Source organism: Carcharhinus amblyrhynchos, chromosome 3 (assembly GCF_965287045.1).
Source record: "Carcharhinus amblyrhynchos chromosome 3, sCarAmb.v2.hapA, whole genome shotgun sequence".
Lineage (NCBI taxonomy): Eukaryota > Metazoa > Chordata > Chondrichthyes > Carcharhiniformes > Carcharhinidae > Carcharhinus > Carcharhinus amblyrhynchos.
In genome coordinates this window covers 50,561,197-50,579,208 of record NC_137326.1, presented here as the reverse complement: position 1 = coordinate 50,579,208, position 18,012 = coordinate 50,561,197, and the positions used below count along the sequence as shown (strand labels likewise).

The 18,012-nt window shown below is 39.4% G+C and overlaps 1 protein-coding gene across 7 annotated transcripts in view; it reads right to left on the bottom strand.

The window, feature by feature from the left end:
• LOC145339411 (protein bassoon-like) overlaps positions 1–18,012 on the bottom strand; it is a 553,674-nt gene that overhangs the window by 191,263 nt on the left and 344,399 nt on the right. For all 7 annotated transcript variants that reach the window (XM_080183908.1, XM_080183915.1, XM_080183882.1 and 4 more), the window contains one exon: positions 7,526–8,041. In XM_080183908.1, coding sequence (XP_080040034.1) covers positions 7,526–8,041 — 516 coding nt within the window. The remainder of the gene's footprint in view (positions 1–7,525; positions 8,042–18,012) is intronic.

The following is an 18,012-nucleotide window of genomic DNA, read 5'->3' as shown; positions in this document are numbered from 1 at the left end:
GAAATGTGTCTTGCTCCCTGTTTCCTCCCTTTTTCATTCTTTGATCTCTTTCTCTGACTGCTCACAAAAATCCTTTTATCCTTTCTGATATCATGTGGTCTCTTTCTCTGTGTCTTGATTTTTCGGTTGTCATGGTCTATCACTTTCCTAATCTGTTCCTCTACCCATTTAAACTCAGCCATAGCCCTTGATATCAGACTCTGGAGAGTCAGTGGACCACAGAGGTTGATCCTTAGACAAGGTGCAGCAAGGACAGTCTGCACAGGAGTGAGGTATCAGAGTGGAATCAGGAGGAATAAGAAAGAAGCCTTAACATCAAAAAAGTGAATTGGAAATTAAAACTTACATACACAAAAATGAAAATTTGGTGAAGAACAAAATATTGAAAGGATTTGAGCAATTAGTAGCATAATGACACCAACAGTGGGAGGTTTCCAACAATAGCATCATAATCAGGTCCACTTTTACCATTATAAGTTTGATATCTTTTTCCCCACTGCAGGTTTTAAAAGATGACATAAAAACTATGACAACAAGCAGTGCACGCCAGATGTGAGATAATTCAGACTTAATTGGTACAGTGGCACAAACGTTAGCACTTCTGCCTCACAACTCCAGGGACCCGGGTTTGATTCAGGCCTTGGGTGACTGTCCATGTGGAGATTGCAAGTTCTCCCCATGTCTGCGTGTTTCCTCCCAGTACTTCGGTTTCTTCCCACAGCCCAAAGATGAGAAGTTTAGATGGACTGGCCATGCTAAATGCATGGGTTTTACGGGGATAGGGCAGGGGTGTGGGCCTGAGTAAGATGCTCTTTTTGGAAGTCAGTTCAAACTTGACTGGCTGAAAGGCCTCCTTCTGCACTGTAGGAATCCTATGGTTCTATAATTCTGTTCTCAACCTCCAGTTTGGACCAAGCTGAATGCAGGTTGCGAGATTTACTTGTAGAAGTGGATGAGAAAGATAATGCTGAGCAACTTAATGCTCTTTTCATGGACATGCTAAAAGGAGTACCGGTGATAAATTAATCAAATACTTAAAATATATCTTTGTGTGTACGTATGAAGGTTTATTTTAATTGAATTGAACTTGAAACGACAAACAGTTAGGCAGTCATGTACGAATTTCAGTGCTGGTGTGATGCTAGGTATGTTGGCTGTATATCGCAGTGATTGACTGGTCAAATCAAATAGTATGTCTCCCTTCATAGCAGGCAGAGAACATACCATACTCAACCAGGCTGCGCTTGCAAAATCAAGAACAAACATCGAATGTTAGAAGTGATTCCATGATTCAGCAGCACTTACTGAACAGTCCTGAGTGTGCTGTTAGCTATACTAACAACTAATATATAAGATAGCCAGTTGAATTTGTAATATCACTCATTTACACTTGCTGGAAGTAACATATGTTTATATGCAAGAACCCATTCTCTGCAAACAAAAGGAAGATGTTCAAGCCATGCACTATCTTTAATTACCAAGGATCTTTGTAAACCTATAATTTCCCTTTTACTTTCCCCAAGGTAATGCCTCAGCCAATCAGAATTGACTTAACCAGTTAGCAATCTTTTTTTCTATGGTATAAATTATTGTGACCATTTGAAATTTGGCATTCTTGCATTTGTCCCAAAAGTGCAAGACAAAAAGCTTCAATATTTAAATAATATTTTCCTCACTTCACTGCTCACATCAGTGCAGTGATCATGATCAAGCATGACACTTAAGCTTTCTATTGCTTGAATTTTACAGTTGTATGAAAATATTCTTTTCAAAACTTCTGGCAATTGCCAATATTTCATTGTCACATTCTTTTAAATCTATCACAGGTGTGTGCAGTTGTATAGTTTGTTTAATTACTTCACTTTAAATATTCTACCAAAAATTATTTTTAAAAGTCAAAGACAAGTAAAAGTTGTTTCTTCTTTAAATCATTCTGGTATCTCCCGATTGCCTGCCTAATATACAAATGCAACTTAAGCTCCCGTAATGGCTTTGACTTGCCAGGTAAAATTGTCATTTCAATAAAAAAAATTATTTTTAAGCTCTGTTTTAAACTTGATTTTCACTGGTGATAAATTAATCAAATATTTAAAATGTATTTTTGTGTGTATGTATAAAAGTTTATTTTAATTGAATTGAACTGGCAAAGGGAGGCTTTGAAAAGTACCTAATAATGGCAGTTTATTGCTCAATTTCAATGCCTAGCTAATTTTGTGGGGCTATAGTAATGATGAGATGTACTTCCAGAACACTATGGAAGCTACGCTGTCTAACCCTTATCAATATTCTTATACGTCAACCTTTTTTCATCCTCTGCTCTAATTTCACATTCACAACTCATCCTGTTTACACTTGAAAATCTTCTTCCCTGCATACTTTCCAATGCACTTTTGCCATTTTGCAAGAATAAATTTTTGCTCCATTCTTAAAATTACAAAGCCCATGTTCAGAATGCAATGGGAAAACCCAAATTCATTCCTTGCTTGCACCAAAAACCAAATTCAAGGTCCCCACAAGGGAGGCAACAAGATCCAAGCTGACAAGATGAGACACTGAATAGAGGGTAAGAAGTTTGGTCAGATCAGCACTATTTAAACTTTCAGCATAGCTTCTATTGACATGTATTCTAGTGTTCTGAAAGTACATCTCATCTTTATGGTAGCCTCACAAAATTAGCTAAACAGTGAAACTGAGGAATAAACTTCCATTTTTAGGTATATTTCAATGTCGTCCTTTTAGGTATATTTCAATGATTTAAAGAAGAAACAACTTTTACTTGTCTTTGACTTTTAAAAATAATTTTTGGTAGAATATTTAAAGTGAAGTAATTAAACAAACTATACAACTGCACACACCAGTGATAGATTAAAAGGATGTGACAATGAAATATTGGCAATTGCCGGAAGTTTTGTAAAGAATATTTTCATACAACTGTAAAATTCAAGCAATAGAAAGCTTTGGATATTGGATAAGCAGTCTGATAGTACAAAGACAGTGGAAGGGTGAAAGAGTAGAGTGGCGTACAAGATACTTATGTCTTTGTATAGTGTAAATGCAATGGAGCAGTTCAAAGAAGGTTTACCAGGCTAATACCTTGTATGTGCCGGAGTTTAGAAAAGTAAGACATGACTTGATTGAAACATACGAGATCCTAAGGGATCTTGACAGGGTGGACGTCTAGAGGATGTTTCCTCTTGTGGGAGAATCTATAATTAAGAATCACTATTTAAAAAAAAAGGGTTGACCATTTAAAATGGAGCTGAGTCAAAATATTTTCTCTCAGAAGGTTGTGAGTCAAGATGGTGGAAGCAGACTCTGAATACTTTTAAGGCAGAGGTGGCTAAATTCTTGGTAAGCGATAGAGGGTGAAAGGTTCCAGGGAGTAAGTGGGATGCAAATTTGAGGTTGCTATCAGATCAGCCATGATCTTATTAAATGGCGGTGCAGCTTGCAATGGTGAATTGCCTACGTCTGATCCTTGTTTATATATATCACCAAGTGGCAGCATGTGGGTGAGGAAAAGGAACAGACCAAAGATATATCTCTGCAAGTTTCCAGAGGCAATAGGGCTGGAGAAAGAAGAGACACCATTGCTAGGTATGTTTTGGTTATGATTGTCTTTATCCACTGAGCTTGACTACGAAGGAGATGTGTTGCAGAAAGGTCATGGTCACAAAGAATGTCATTTGTGACTTTAGTTGCGGTCACATTAATATTGTACCAGTGTTAAAGTGTAAAAGTACAAAGGTGCTACATGCTATAGCATGTGGATTGCTCAAATAGGCTAAATGTTTCGTTCATTTATAGGGTAACTCAGGCCTTCTTATATCAATATTATCAGAGTTCTGGTAAAGCTGAATTAACTTCTAAGTGATCATCTTTTCAGGGAATTCCAGGTTTGAATCTCTTGATTCAGTTTTCTCTCCACATCTCTCACCATAAGATCCCCTTAAAATCAAGTTAAGTATTTTATTGTCCCTGGCAGTATTTGCTTCTTTGGCTCAAAAACAATTTTTGTCCAATTACACCTCAAAATGCTTAGGCTTGATTTTCTAAATTTAAAGCACAATATAAATGAACGTTGTTGGTGTTGTCCTGGTTTGCAATGGAAGGTGATTAATTAATTATTTAACTAATTGTTTTAATAGTGTTTCAGTGCTTCATTGTGATTAAATACCCACACTGTGTTAAGGTGCAAGATGTATTTCATAAAGTTTTGAGGTTGAAATCATTGTTCATTTAAGGCTATACCTCAAGATTTTCAAAGTGGACTACCATGATGACTTCAGCCAGGCTACTGAGTTGGCTTGCTAGAGTAAGAGCTACCTGATGAGTCTTCCTTTGTGATTTGATTTTTGGTTCCAGCTGTTCCCCCTCCTTTTGGGGAGCTGCCCCTTTTAATTTGTCCCCATGTTAATTTGAGTGGTACCTTAAAAGAGCTACTTAATGAGTCTTCATTAAAAGAGCTACTTAATGAGTCTTCATAAAAAGAGATTAAAAAAACACAAGAATAGGTAAGTACCTGATGAGTCCGAATTGATGGTTAAATCAGGGAGCCTCATGCTCCCTATTTAAAGCAGGTGTGTCAGAATCCCAGTCTGCATTCAGCAAGCAGTAACAAGAGAGCTGGCTGTGTACAGATATATAGTGTAAATAAAGTAACTTGGTGATGGGACTTTCACCTCTGTGGAGTTATTACAGATACATAGGATCATCAGGTTTCTGTCAAGCTGGCATTAAGCATACTGTGCACTGTGAGCAGTTTCTAGAAAATTTTGCATTGATCTATTGGCATGTTATTTCTGTCCCTGGGGTTGATTAAATGATGTTTCTGCAGTGATACCTCTTTTGGACATACGAAGATCACCTTCCAGAAGTTAGGATATGACAGTCCACAGTTGGACAACCAATGCATGGAGAAACTTCTAGGGATTGATTCAATTTTTGGAGGGGTTGCTCCAGATTGAATCAGTATTAACAGGGTATCAGTATTATTTGCGGGATGTCAATATTTACCTAGAACTACAAAAAGTTTTAAAATTGTTTAACTGTGCTGCAATAACACAATAAAATAAAAAAAGTCTACTGCTAAAGTGGTGGTGTGGACCTCTTTTTCCTTTAGAAACCTCCTCCAACAAATTTGTGTTACATCACTCCAGAACCTCAGACTTGATTTTTGGGGGTAACAATTTTAAATGTTAGAAGTGCTTCCCCACCCATCCCCTTGACACTAAGATCCACCAACATTTTTTTAAAAATAAGTTAAAGCAAGAAAACATTGCAGCAAAAAATTCCTCACTAAAAGAATCCGGCCAGGTCTCACTGTAGCATTTGTATTGGATTTTATTCCAATTATAAGTAGCTCTGTGGCTGCCTTCTTTGCAATTTGAAGAATAACCTTTAACAGAATTGTTGATATGACCAACTGACAAGGGTAAGAATGTTGGTAGCATTTGAAAAGGACCAGACTGAACTTAATATGTAGGCTAAGGATTTTATTAAAGATAAATTAATGTAAATTTATGCTCTTGGCATTAGTAAAGTGTGTACTCAATAAAGATGTCCAATGACAATCGAAAAGGATTATTTACTAACCATTGACTTAAAACTGGTATTAATGAAGCTAATCATGCACTGAAGTCCACGTGTACATATGGACATAAGTTGAAACAGGTTGTTTAAACCTTGTTCTGATTATCTTTATATTATTCTGATTAACATTTTCAATGGTAATTGTAATGGATTGCTACCTGAGCCTGAGATGAAAATTTTAAAATGACTGAAAGTATAAACAGGAGAAACTAAAATAATCTAACTAAACTATTTGGCTATTCACTATGCTTAGTTGAGAGGCAACATGGTGGAAGGTCGGGGCTGAGATGTTGATTTATAAAGTGCCGACACAGTGTCACAGTGCCTGCAGCCTCATGCAGACCGCAAACAGTACTTTTAAACTATTCCAGCATCATTGATTTTTCATATTGATTGGAAAATGTTATTTGAAAATGATAGGTGTCACAGGAAAAAGGGTTACATATAAATGTAAGTAATATAATGTAACATGCAAAGGTAGGAGGCAGGAAGGAGATAGGAGCTGATAATGATGCAATACTAAATAATCACACCAGTCTGACAGTAGCCCAGAAACCAAGAGAGGCAAGGAGAAGTCTTAGTCCACAATTGATGATTGTCCACAAACTTACTAATCTAACCAGTAACATTTTCCTCCAAATCATTTATATATATTACAAACAGCAAAAGGTCCAAGCACTGATTCCTGAGGAACGCCACTTGTCACAGCCCTCCATTCAGAAATGCTACTCTCTGTCTTCTATGACTGAGCCAATTCTGCATCCACCTTGCCGGCTCACCTCTGATCCCATGCAACTTCACTTTCTGCTAGTCTTCCAAGGGGGGCCTTGTCAAAGGCCTTACTGAAGTTCATGTAGACAACATCCACTAGTCTACCCTCATCAATCATCTTCGTCACTTCCTTGAAAAATTCAATCAAATTAGTGAGACATGATCTCCCTTTCACAAGACCAATAGCCCTGTCAGTGAGAACAGTGTTAAACTTACTACAGTACAGGAAGTCAGGTCCTGTGGTGACAAAAGCATGACAGGGATTTCATTAGCCATGGGAATTGAAGTAAAATTTTGAAGAATTGGACATAACCAGTAATATTGATAGGCAGGATTTGGAGTTTGAATCTCAGTTATTGAATGAATACCATGTGGGGTTGAATTCCAGGCTGAGCAAGCAGCTCAGCCAAGAACAAGTTTGAGCTGCGGTTCGACAATATGTTTCAGTGGCTAGGACTTCAGTCTCAGGAAGGTGGGTGGTGGTGGTTGTGGTTTATCATGTTAGATTTATCAGAGAGAGAGCAGGGGTGATACGCAGACTTGGTCGCTGATGATTTTTCAGATTGGTTATTTTGGCAAGAATTGTTTTGGTATTACAGATAGGTGGAAACCCAACTGAGAAGATTCCTAGAGAGAATAGTGGGACGGGTAGGCATAGAGATAGGTCGTAATGATAGCTTCAGAATATATTAAGAAAGGAAAGGCAAGTTATTGAGAAATACAAGTTGCAGAAGCTAGTGAGGTTTGAGAATGGGACTGATCCCTATAGTTTTGAGGCACTAACAACAATATTGATGCCAAGGAAGTCATGAACTAGAAATAGGTCTTACAGAAAACTTTAGTTTTCTGAATGTGGTGAGAAAATGGAGAAAAAATTGAGAAGAGGATTTGGGAGGATAGCCTCCTTCTGGGTTGTATGATTCTAAAAGGGGGTGTGTTATTTCTATCTTGGAGATCAATCTCAAAAAATCTTTGAGCTCCTCAAATTTAGAAATGCTCCACAATTTGTTTTCCTCCACTGACCCTTCAACTATACATTTCTCTGAGCTTGAAATGGAGATGATTCATTCTTAACAAATGGCAATTCCACAGTCACAAAATAGTTTAACTTAATTTGAAATAAGTCTTGACCTTTTTCATGACAGGCATTTCAGTGACTTACCTCTTGAATTTTTGTTTTCTGTTGCTCAATAGCCTGGGAAGTCTCCTTTGTAGAAGGGTCAACTTTCTTTTCTGTGCTGATTGTTTTTGATGGTTCAGATACCGTAGTGCTCTGTACTGCAGGTTTGGATTTCTCTTTTGCTGACAGTGACCTGTTTTGGGTTGCGTTCTGGAGCAGCTGTTGACTCTCATTTTGTCCAGGATGCAGCTTATCACCAACCAATGGGCCTTGTTGTTTTGTTGGTGTGGGCTGGCCTGGTTTAGGAGTTGGTAGTTCTTTCTGTTGAGAGAATTGCTGACCTGGTGCTAAAGGGACCTTTTGTTGCTGGACAGGACCAGCTTGCTGTTGGCTAACTCCTTTCCTTTGTTGCACACTGGCACCTGTTTGCCCTTGATGGTGTGGTGACATCGTTGGCTGTTGCCTTGATGCTGATGGTGGTACAGGTAGTGGTGCATCTCCCAAATTTCCAGACATCAGTCGTTGGGTCTGACAGTTTAGGCAAAGCCATTCTTTTTTCTATATAAGCAAGAGAAACAAATACAAATGTTGGTGTTAACTGGTGCAATACAGTATATACTCCTGCATTAACTGTAAATTTTATGCTTTGTGACTATTTCCTGGTCTACACTATATATGTTCTGAGCTTTAGACAGTATATCCAGCCGCACTCTGGGAAATTGCCGGTGGGGGCTCTGAATTTGGAAGTTGCACTTCTCACAAGCAAGAACGCGATTTTGGATCTTGCCCACCCCTCACCAGCAACCTGATTTACATGGATTAATTTCAATATTATTAACCCACCCCCCTCACCAAATATTGACACCACACCATATCTTCATATAGTACTGAAGTCATGCCGGCACAGTTTACAACAGGTTCACATAGAACGTGTTGGGGATTTGTACGGATTTATTGTGGGTTGGGAGTGGACAGACAGATGTCTGCAGCTCGGGCAGCATGGTGGCACCGTGGTTAACATTGCTGCCTCACAGCTCCAAGGACCTGGATTCGATTCCTGGCTTGGGTCACTATCTGTGTGTGTGGCATTTGCACATTCTCCCTGTGTCTGCATGGGTTTCCTCCAGGTGCTCCAGTTTCCTCCCACAGTCCAAAGATGTGCAGGTTAGGTTGACTGGCCATACTAAATTGCCCCTTAGCATCTTGCGATGCTTATGTTAGAGGGAGTAGCAGGGTAAATCTATGGGGTTACAGGAATAGGGCTTAGGTGGGATTGTTGTTGGTGCAGACCCGATGAACTGAATGGCTTACTTCTGCACTGTAGGTTTCTATGACGTGCAGGGGATGCCACTGATGGTCATTTGGGGTAGGTGGGGGCAATGATTGTGGGGAAGGCCGATGATCTGGGGCCTGGAGGGGGAGCACTTGAGGCCTCTGGAGGTTCACTGCAATTCTGATCAGGAACCCTTTAAAGATGCTGCCCTGATTTCTGTGCAGCCGGGTTTCATCTGAGCGTTTAGGCCCCACTCTCTTATTTGATGGCGTGAATCACACTTCCTGATTTCTTTTGGCAGAGTGTAGTGGAAGCTGGAGAAAAAAACAGCACTTTCTCTGGAGAGAAACATGCTGGTTTTCCCAGTAAAAACAACACCCTGCCATTTTTTTTGAAGATTTCATCCTTTGTATCTCTGATCATTCCCATAAATGACTCATGCATCAGTGCCAAATAGTTAACACAAAGTTAAGGTGCCTTCAGATCCATAACAAGAGGACCCTCAATGTTTGTAATGGATGCTATGATCTTGCAGATGAACCATATATTTTCCCCATCCACTAGAAGACAGACTGATTTAAGAACTCAAGAGAAAAGACAAACTGCTGGTCATTGACCTCAAACACTAATTCTGTTTCTCGTTCCACAGATGCGGCCAGACCTGCTGAATATTTGCTGCATTTTCTGTTTTTACTTTAGACATACTGTAAATCATTGGTCTAGTTTACTTGGAATGCAATGACTGAATGGGTTGCTATTTTCAGAGCGTTTTATCTTTTTCCTATTGCTCCATGTAACATTGAAAATAACAAAGTAAGCAAACTTTTCCACTGACACAAGCCTAGATTTATTTTACAAGTCACTATTGCTGAACCGACCGGTGCTAACATTTTAAAAAGTGGGTGACACTATTCTGTCTCTCTCACTGCCTCTATTTTATTCAATTAGGATAAAATCAACAAAAGCTTAATCTCTGCCGTTTCCTTGGCTTTCCTGGATTTAGTTCTGGTTCATAAATTGCCAATTAAAATGAGTCAGGGATGTGCGAAAGGTTACAGCACAGTGCACCGCTGAGTCTTGGCTATTTATTTTATTTCTTATTTGTCACATTTTTTAATCTTCCCTAAACGTAGGGAGTAACACTCTCAATCCCAGGATTTCAGACAAGTATGGCTGTAGTTTTCATGCTTTGTCCATCTGAGGCAAGTTGCTATGATCAATGCTAACTTTGCCTTGAGAAAGCATTTTAAGCTATGGGACCTGTTTGTCACTAACGTTAAGGGCAGTTTAAGGTGATGGATTCCACAATGTGTATTAAATTCACTCAAGTCTATTGATTTAAAGGAGTTTTTATCCTCTAACATTTTGGACACTAAATAACCAGGGTGACAACACAACCTTGATGTGGTTTGCAACTGGGTACTTTCCGTTAATGAAACTTGCAAATATATGTGAAAAATTGACTTATTTGCTATCATGCAGTGTCACCCCACATCAATTGAGCACCCCCAATCTAGGATAAAACCAGACAAGGATGTTCCAAGTCCTACTTTTTATATACCTTTGCTTGTTTGTTACAGAAATTTTGCCAAAAGACAGTACCACACCAAGCTAGGATCCCAGACTAGCCGCACCAACCCCCACCGACTATGGCAAGGTCTGCAAGACATAACAGGCTACAAGATGGAGGCATGTAAAATCACTGGCTCCAACACACCCGTCTCTGATGAGCTCAATGCATTCTATGCCCATTTTGAGCGAGAGGTCAGCAAGAGCATATCTTCCGCCCTGGATGAACGTGTATCTGGGGTCACCACTGCAGATGTTGGAGCAACTTTCTCAAAGGTCAACCCACGGAAAGCAACTGGCCCAGATGGGGTATCCAGAGGAGCACTCAAATCCTGTGTGAATCAGTTGGCAGGGGTATTCACTGACATCTTCAACCTCTCTTTATAACATTAAAAGGTCCCTAGCTGCTTCAAGAAGACAACCATCATCCCAGTACTTAGGAAAAGCCAAGCAGCATGCCTTAATGATGATTGGCCAGTGGTTCTGACATCCATCATTATGAAGTGCTTTGTAAGGCTAGTCCTGGCACGAATCAATTCCAGCCTCCCGGGCTATCTGGGTCAGTTTGCCTACTACCACAACAGGTCCACAGCAGATGTCATTTCCCTGGCTCTGCACTCAACCCTGGAACACCTAGATAACAAAGAGACCTATGTTAGACTCCTATTTATTGGCGACAGCTCAGATTTCAACACCATTATTTCCACGAAACTCATCTCCAAACTCCATGGCCTGGGCCTCGGCACCTCCATCTGCGACTGGATCCTGAACTTCCTAACTTCAGAGACCACAATCAGTAAGGATAGGCAACAACACCTCTTCTGCAATCATCTTCAACACTGGTGCCCCACGAGGCTACGTTCTCAGCCTCCTACTATACTCCTTATACACATATGACTGTGTGGCCAAATTCCCCTCCAACTCAATTTTCAAGTTTGCTGACAACACCACTATAGTGGGTCGGATCTCAAACAATGACGAGACAGAATACAGGAATGAGGTAGAGAATCTGGTGAACTGGTGCTGCAACAATAATCTCTCCTCAATGTCAACATAATGAAGGAGAATGTCATTGACTTCAGGAAGCGTAAAGGAGAACATGCCTTTGTCTACATCAACGGGGGCAAAGTAGAAAGGGTCGAGAGCTCCAGGTTTTAGGCGTCCAGATCACCAACAACCTGTCCTGGTCCCCCTCATGCCAACACTATGGTGAAGAAAGCCCATCAATGTCTCTACTTTCTCAGAAGACTATGAAAATTTGACATGTCAGCTACGACTCTCACCAACCTTTACATTTGCATCATAGAAAGCATTTTTTCTGGTTGTATCACAGTTTGGTATGGCTCCTGCTCTGCCCAAGACCACAAGGAACTATGAGAGGTCGTGAATGTAGCTCAATCCATCATGCAAACCAGCCTCCCATCTACTGACTCTGTCTACACTTCCCGCTGCCTCGACAAAGCAGACAGTAAAACTAAGGACCCCACGCACCCCAGGTATTCTCTTTTCCACCTTCTGTTGGGAAAAAGGTACAAAAGTCTGAGGTCACGTACCAACTGACTCAAGAACTGCTTCTTTCCTGCTGCCGTCAGACTTTTGAATGGACGTACCTTGCATTAAGTGGATCTTTCTCTATACCTTAGCTACGATTATGATACTACATTCTGCACTCTCTCGGTTCCTTCTTTATGAACGATATGCTTTTTCTGTATAGTGAACAAGAACCAATACTTTTCACTGTATCTTAATGCGTGACAATAATAAATCAAACCAAAATCAATAAAATCCTCGTCTAGCTACTTCAAATGTTGTTCATTAAGTTGCCACCTCATTAACTAAGTGATCTGGACAGTTGCATCTCCAAGTTCCTCCAGGTTGGAAATGAAGATAAATACTTCATAAGTTCTGAGTGTAAGAGGCCTCTTAAATTTCTGACAGTTCTAGGCGACCTGTACGTAAATCATTATGTACTGCTCCCAGAAAAACCTATGGTTGGGAATAGAAGCAGAGCTTTCCTATTCTGCCTCACAGAGCTAAACATACATAAATTCTCAGAACAGATCAACAGAGAGTCTGCCTTTACTGCAATAAATATTTTGTCACAACACAATTTTCTCAAAAAAAAAGTTATCAGCCTACAGACAGGTCTGTAGCTCTCCAAAGATCTCACTGGATCTATTGGCTGTCTCCAAATCTTACAAAATGGGGCAGGTTCAGAGTCTTGCACCTAACAAAAGACAGGACAGAAAGCCTTCGAGAAGCTTGAGAGTGAGACCTTGCTCAAATATTAAGGGAAAAGAACTAATAAGTAGCTTGGAATCATACCCTCGATACCATCATCTTTAGCAAAATGACCAGCTCAACACTGTACATAGCATATCACACCACAAGGAATTCCACTAGTTTCATCCCTTCATATGTGCCGACTGCTACATTTTGTTCATGGCCCTATACCTAGACAACTTACAAACCAGCCCAGGTGATGCCTTCCTCCTCCATACATCTACTGTACAGAAACCATTCCAAACTAGTTATTTCAACCTCTGACGTGCAAGCGCGGTCAAAATAAGAATGTCAGACCGATCATTTCACAACCACCATATATATGTCAGTGTATTTTCTTGATTTTCTCGTAAAAATGTCAAAAACAAAAGTGCTTCACAATAAATGTATACATCCACAATTATAGTGCAGTTACAAACACAAAGATTATGTTGTTTTGGGACTGTCGCTGGTAAAATGGAGGAATTCATGGCCCACTTTTTGAAGGCACCCCAACAGCAAGCTTGAGTGGCTTGGTGGTCCTTGATTTAAGGAGCTGGGTACCCTTAGTTCAACAATAATTTAATCATTCACCACTGTAAAATCAGTGCCATAACTTTGCCTACAACTTATTGAGGATTCTAAAATTATATAATCTTGCAACCTATTCTATTCAATATTTAGTTGCGAAAGGGGGCAAGGGCAGGTTGTTTGACTGGAAGAAGGTGCAGGATGTTCATATCCATGATAACTATGGAGTAGACTGTTAGTCTCCAAGTCTCACAAGGTGGTGTTGGGAATGTCAATTTTATTCAATACAGTATCAGATTCTATTCAATACAATGTAGACAGCTGTTCATCTGACTCCTGTAGCGACAAAGAGAAATAATCCAATACAGACAGCTGTAGTGACTCAGAGGATAGTTCTTTTTGTAGGCCAAGCACAACAGCAAGAATTGGACGAATTACACCCTATAACTGCAGGCTTACCATGTGTGCATCTTTTTTTCATGTGCTCTCACAGGTTGCAAAAAACGATTTTGTGCAAATTTAATGAAGCATATTATCAAGTGCATGGTGACTCATTACGAATGAAAGAGAACAGTAGCCAACAACAGCAGTGGGCATCAGTGCTTGACAGTGTACATTTTGAGCACAAATCGATAAAAAATGTTTGGAGCTTTTTTTTTCTTGAAAAATGAGATATCTTCAGATGGTTACTTTTGAAGGGAAGCAAAAAGAAAATGATCGACTTACAGTGAATTACTAATATGCAACATAAACAATGTTTCGCATCTTATGCTTAATAAAATAAAAATGACAACAGTGGTTATCTTTTAACAATTTTGACAGAAATGAAAGAGGAAATAAAGGGAAATGTTAAAATGATCTTGAATCAAAAATCAATCATGATTTTTGAGAAGCACTCTCAGCAACCAGGCAGTGTGCATAAATCAGCAAAGGAAAAGCAACAGCAAAAGCAACAGAATAATCACAGTCACACCAAATCCCACCCTGGCAGTGTGTCAGTTCTGAGTCATGTTGCAATGAGGACAGTGATCAAGGATATCTTAAGTAGTGTATTTCATCAAGTTTTGCCATCTTCAGCCAAACTCATCTTCAGACACACTGATTCTATGTGCACCTTTGCATGGTGTCAGAATGATTTAACAACAACTGCCTTAGAGAAACAAATGTGTGTGAAGGAGTCAGCCCTGGGACTTGTGAAAATATGTGGGTTTGCAAATCTGCCACTGGGATAAGAGGGCCAAATCTAGGATAAGATTATTTCATGACTGTAGCTTTCAGTTCTCTGTATTATGTAGTGCTGGATCCAAAGACATGTTAAAAGGAAAGCTACATATGTACATAAGCGAGATAAAGTAGGGAGGAAGAAGGCTCATATCAGATATAAATATAGTTATGGTATAGATGATTTGGACTGCATGGCCTGTTTCTGCATTGTGAATTCTATGTAATTCCATGTAAAGTTTGTTTATTAGTCAAAAGTATGCTTACATTATGTAATGAATGTAGTTACTGTGAAGTTACTGTGAAAATGTAAAACTTAACAAAAGAATACAAGGAGGAAGAGTGAGAGTGGGCTATTTGGCCCCTCAAGGTCAGCATCACCACTGAATAACACCATGGCTCATCTGATACAGCCATAACTCCATTTTCCTGCCTGTCCTCTATAACCCTCATAGCTTAGAACTCTGTCACACACAGCCTTGAATCCTTGAATATATTCCATGATCTAGGCTCCATTGCTTTCTGGGATAGAGAATTTCAAAGATTGACAATCCTCTGAGATGACATGCTAAATAGAAACAGTTGAGGGGCCAAGACGGATGGTGAACAGATAAAGCTTAGCAGGAGCAAGAGGTGGATCTCATGGACAAGATGAGCTCAGAGAAGGTACAAGGGAGATAGCTCGGAAATAATAACAATAACTTGCATATATAAAGCACCTTTAAGGCAGCAAAAAATCCCAAAAGACTTGACAAGAGAATTGGCTATATAAAAAAAAAGGCACCAAGCCAAAGAAGGAACTATCAGGGCAGATGACTAAAGCGAGGGCTAAATATAGGCTCAAAGGAAAAACTGCCATGATAGAAAGAAAGGGATGTAGAAAAGGTGGCTGAAGAGATGATCTTAGTCTTATCAGCAGAAAAGTCCACGAGCTTCTTCCACTTGTTGAGGTGTAAAAGCAAGCAAGATTTGCATTTATATGTAGCACTTATTACGACCTCAGGACATTACAAAGCATTTTAAAGAAATCAAGTACTTTGGAAGTAAATGTTGTAATATAGGATACACAGCAGCAAATTTTTTCACAGCTGAATTCCGCAAACAGAAGTACGTCAATGATCGGGTAATCCGAAGGACAATCTTTGGCTAGGACACTGCAAGAACGTCCATTCTGTTCTTCTTAGAACGCCATAGGGTCTTTTACACTCATCAGGGGAGTAGACAGGTCCTTTGTTTAATGCCTCCTCTGAAAGACAGAAATTCTAACAATGCAACCCTCTCTCAGTACTCCATTAGATTATGTATTCAAATCTCTGTAGTGGAACTTGAATAAGTCTTACAACACAAGGTTAAAGTCCAACAGGTTTATTTGGTAGCCACTAGCTTTTGGAGTGCTGCTCCTTTGCCAGGTGAGTGGGGTCACCTATCTCACCTGACCAAGGAGCAGTGCTCTGAAAATTAGTGGCGTTTGCTACCAAATAAATCTGTTGGACTTTAACCTGGTGTTGTGAGACTCCTTACTGTGATTACCCCAGTCCAAAGCCGGCATCTCCACACTGTGGAACTTGAACCCAGAGGCAAGAGCTTCATCACTGAGCCATGGATCGCATCTTGCGGTGGCAGCAGGGAAGGGGTGTTTAAGGAGGCAGTTGGTTTCGATAAAAAGCAGCTGAAGATCATTAAAACCCTCTATCAGATGGCAGATTTGAATTTCCTACTGAGGTATTTTTACAATGCATGCTGCAAATGATTTGGGGCCAGTGCTAGTTTTGGCATGTTTTAATGTTGGCAGCAACCTCCTTCACAGATGTCGAGAGTTAATGTGCACCATACTGTCAATGTGCAATGACGTCCATAATGAAAAGTGAAAAATTCCAACCTCTATTTGACAATATATTGAAGAATAAAGTAGAGTTGAGTATTAAGAAATTCTATTGCTAATGTATTTCATTTTTTACAATGTTGCTGATGTAAAATCAGTTTTATTTTAAGGAATTGTTAAGGTCCCTGTCAGTAATGTAACTGCAGTAAAAAGTCTGACAACACCAGGTTTTAGTCCAACCGATTTATTTGATAGTAAACTCACTAGCTTTCGAGGGGTTTAAGAGGGAAACCCCTCGAAAGCTAGTGAGTTTACTATCAAATAAATCAGTTGGACTAAAACCTGGTGTTGTCAGACTTTTTACTGTGTTTACCCCAGTCCAACGCCGGCATATTCACATCATCAGTAATATAACTATCATAAAAGCTGCATCTGGATAGGTTTAATGCTTTATCCTGTGGGATACTGCTATCTTGTTAGAAGGTGCTGTCATCAAATCTAAATATCACATATTTACACAATAGTGCAAAGCATGAAATTTTTTATAGTTCAAGCTTAGCAACTTGTCTTCTGTGTTCAGACTGATCTTGGCACTAGACTGCCACAATGGTACTGATTTTGAATCAATGGAGTCTAGGTAGATTTAAGCCTTTAGAAGCATACAAAGAGTTATGACATAGGCTGCATGGCCTCATTCTATCACGGCTATCCTGGCTAAAAAAGAGCCATGATAATTTAATCCCACTTCCCAGTACTTGGTCCAGAGCCTTGTAAATTGAAGCCCTTCAAGTGGATATCCTAGTATTTTTATAAATCCAATGAGGATTTCTGCCTTTTTCAGACAAATTGCAATGCACTGTTCTGAATGCTTTTTGCATGCTCATATTTTCCACTAGTGTGATCTCAATTACTCAATAAATGATCACATAAAATAGGCAGCTAAATTTTGGCATCTAGATGAAATGCTTGAATCTCATAATTCAATTGGATGGAATTTTATTTTTGAAGAAAATTACAATTATCAAACACAATCTGCTGGATGGTGTCTATCATCAAGAAAAATTGTCCAAATTTTATCATACGTTCTCCACTCACTTTTGAGAGCTCTGTTACAACTGCAAGCTCAGGCAAAAAAAAAGGATAGGCAGGAAAACTTCATTGCAGGCTTCATGCAAAGCATCTCATAGTCACGTGTTATGTGGCACGTAAGATTTTCCCCCAGTGCTTTGGCTATTTCTAGTTTCTGCTCAGTCATCTTTTAATAACACAACTTAGAACTGGATCTTGTCATATATGCAAACATGATTGTTCATGATCAGTGTTCTACCTCATTTTGCTGCAATGAGTTTAAGCTCAAATATGCTATGACATGCTACTAAGCCTCCAACTGCAGATGTCTGAATTTTTCAGAGAGAAATACAGGAGGACTGATCATGGAGAATATCAGAAAATAAGTTGCTATTTGGACGAGAGAAAAGGAAAATAAAACACATAGCCATTGACATAATGGCAGTTATAATCCATCTCTCCAAAGGGAAAATGGGGCTATGGTGCCCTTGAGCACTACAGAGATCATTGATGATTTATCAAGAAGGGAAGAGTGGGGAAAGAGGACATTTTAATCAGTTGTTTCATATGCAATGGATTATCAAAATTTGCAGTCAACACATTTGCACAGAATACTGCAAGTGGTTAAGCAAGCCTGTTCAAACGAAAAAGCAGCATACATATGGATACATTTACTTCAAGAACTCATGTAAATATTAAACTTACAGTATATAAAGCCCACTATAACTTACGTTATATTTAATGGTGGTCTGAAAAAGTGATGCATTTCTGCCAGGAGAAGTC